At 38.2% G+C, this 2500-nt stretch overlaps 1 protein-coding gene across 2 annotated transcripts in view; it reads right to left on the bottom strand.

The window, feature by feature from the left end:
- LOC122250801 (uncharacterized) overlaps nt 1-2500 on the bottom strand; it is a 4347-nt gene that overhangs the window by 1784 nt on the left and 63 nt on the right. For both annotated transcript variants that reach the window (XM_043012434.2, XM_043012433.2), the window contains exons 1-2: nt 2436-2500; nt 1906-1997 (exon numbers count right to left, since the gene is read on the bottom strand). The exon at nt 2436-2500 is cut by the window's right edge and continues 63 nt beyond it. In XM_043012434.2, the coding sequence (XP_042868368.2) occupies nt 1906-1997; nt 2436-2452 (109 nt within the window). In that variant the 5' untranslated portion in view covers nt 2453-2500. The remainder of the gene's footprint in view (nt 1-1905; nt 1998-2435) is intronic.

Consider the following 2500-nt stretch of genomic DNA (forward strand, 5'->3'; position numbering starts at 1 on the left):
TGTGTGTGCGTGTGTGTGTGTGTGTGTGTGTGTGTGTGTGGTCAGCTGGCATGGGATTGATCTAATAAAAAATTCACATCAGTATGCAGACGGTCATTAAGTCTCAACCAGAACTGACACTATTTTTGGGTTGAAAAAAGTACACTCGGTTGTGATACATGTACACCCTAGTGTATAGACTATTTAAGCCGCTTGTGTGTGTGTATCACACACACACACACACACACACACACACACACACATACACTCATATATATCTATATATATATATATATATATATATGTATATATATATTTATATATATATATATATATATATATATATATATATATATATATATATATATATATATATATGTGTGTGTGTGTGTGTGTGTGTGTGTGTGTGTGTGTGTGATGACCCATGTTTCCAGGTGGACAAAGAGGGTAATAGACCGGGGAATAACTAACACAGGGAGGTCAAGGACAAAACAATTGGCATGGTTATTACCACAATGTCAGTAATAGGATTAGACATAGAACGACAAAAAGTGGTGAGGACACACGTGCCTTCAAAGTTCAACGCCAATGCCTGGAAAACAATGCTTAGCAAAAATAAGTTTAGAGAAGTGGTAGACGGTCTATGTGATACTTTTGTTTTGCTTGGAAAGAAGATGGCTTCAACAGCATGTAAAAAAAATAATAATAAATAGAAAAAAAAAAATAAAAAAAAAAAAAACAGGATGACTAACAGAATGTTATCTAATTCTTAGAACTAAACAAGAACCTTGACTGCCGGTCAACTAGCACAAATATGGTGATTGTCAGAGAATATGCAAAAACTAAATCTAACATCTGACAAAATATAACATGTGAAACAGATTAAAGAACTTGAAATAAGTTCATCATCATCAGAATAACGCCAGTTGCAACAAAAAAGACTGTAAAGGCGATTATACCTCATGAATTACCACTGAAGACAGAGGTTTCACTGGAAATAGCAACATCAAGCTGGTTAACAACTCTACAATGGTAACTTAATTAAATTCACTGGTGCTATATAACTTCGTTGCTGTAGATGGCCATTGGAAAGTTTACCAAGCCAGTGCTCATGTGGCTCTTTTTTTTAATATGTGGCATACAATGAAATGCAAGAAGGTAAGCTTTGTATATATATCCATGGTGAATTGTGGGATATAACAGCTAAAATGCTGTAGAAATTTGTCACAATATTACAGCAGTCAGTTGTACTGCCAGTGAAACATCTAGCTCATAAAACGAAGTACGAATATCAAAGGGTTTGAGGACGCTGGCCATGAGGACAGACAGCCTTCATTCTCCGGCATCCCAGTTTTCGGATCACTGGTTTCTTGTCATTGGAGGGTAACACTACCATCAAGTAAAATTAATATGAAAAGATTAATTTTTTTCAGCAAGAACCCAAAACATTGTTCACAACATTCTCAGATCAAGTCTGTATCAGACAAGTAACAACCGAGGAGCTGTAAAGTTGCTAAGATAAGGTGTCGCCTATCTTCCTTGCTCCTCTGATCTGCTCGACTAAGGGGAACTCGCCCGGAAAGTTCTCAGCTTGCGCAATAGACTAGGAAACCAGCAGTCGCCGAGTGTCGCATAATAACACGGCTCACTGTTTGTGAATATCGTACAGAGTATAGTGTAGTTTTCATAATCTAAGGTCAGAAAAAATGGTGGCGTAGGTATGGTAAGAAGGGGAGGATTTAGAGCCATTTCTCTTTTGAGAATTGTGACGGCAGCAGCTGTAGTAGCAGTAATAGTGATGGTATAAACAGCAATAATTGTTGGCATAGTAATAGTAATCATAGAAGTAGTAGTGTTTAAGTGCATCTAAAGTTGGTGTTTCACTGTAGCGAGAAATACAGAGACAGTCCAATCGTCCAACTTTACCAGAGCTGCCCAGACGAGGATCCAGACGCAAGCTATAGTTCGCGCATGGTGGCGGTGGTATCAGTAAGGCAGCGATCGCCACCACGATACATCTGGAAAGTGGCGATTATACTGAAATTATGATTTACCGATACTACTTTTTTCTAAGTTCACATTTCGTTATATGGCAATCAGGGATGAAAGGTAGCTTAGAGGAGAGAGTACGATAGGAGGATAGAGTTGAGAGAGATATAGGAAGAAAATGAGAGAGAGAGAGAAGAGGGAGGAGAGAGACGGAGAGACAGATGAACCAAGAATATAATATGCAACTCACGGACAGTTTAAAAGGCGAGAGACACAGAGACAAAAAGACACACAAGCAGACAGACAGATAAGGAACATAATACGTAACCGACTAATAACGATATCATCCAAACCTTAACCAAAGTCACAGTCACAATGGCAATAATAACAATGAAAATAAACATATTTTTTGTTCATAAGCAAAGATCCATCACTCGCATAGTTAAGTCACACACCACCCACCATACCTTAAAAGAGCGCTCATGACTTGTCACAAATGACGCTGCGGTGAAACTAAACCTCCTCTCTCTGT

This window comes from Penaeus japonicus, unplaced genomic scaffold (genome assembly GCF_977035675.1).
Source record: "Penaeus japonicus unplaced genomic scaffold, GWHDUDI00000001_assembly GWHDUDI00000001, whole genome shotgun sequence".
NCBI classification, from domain to species: domain Eukaryota; kingdom Metazoa; phylum Arthropoda; class Malacostraca; order Decapoda; family Penaeidae; genus Penaeus; species Penaeus japonicus.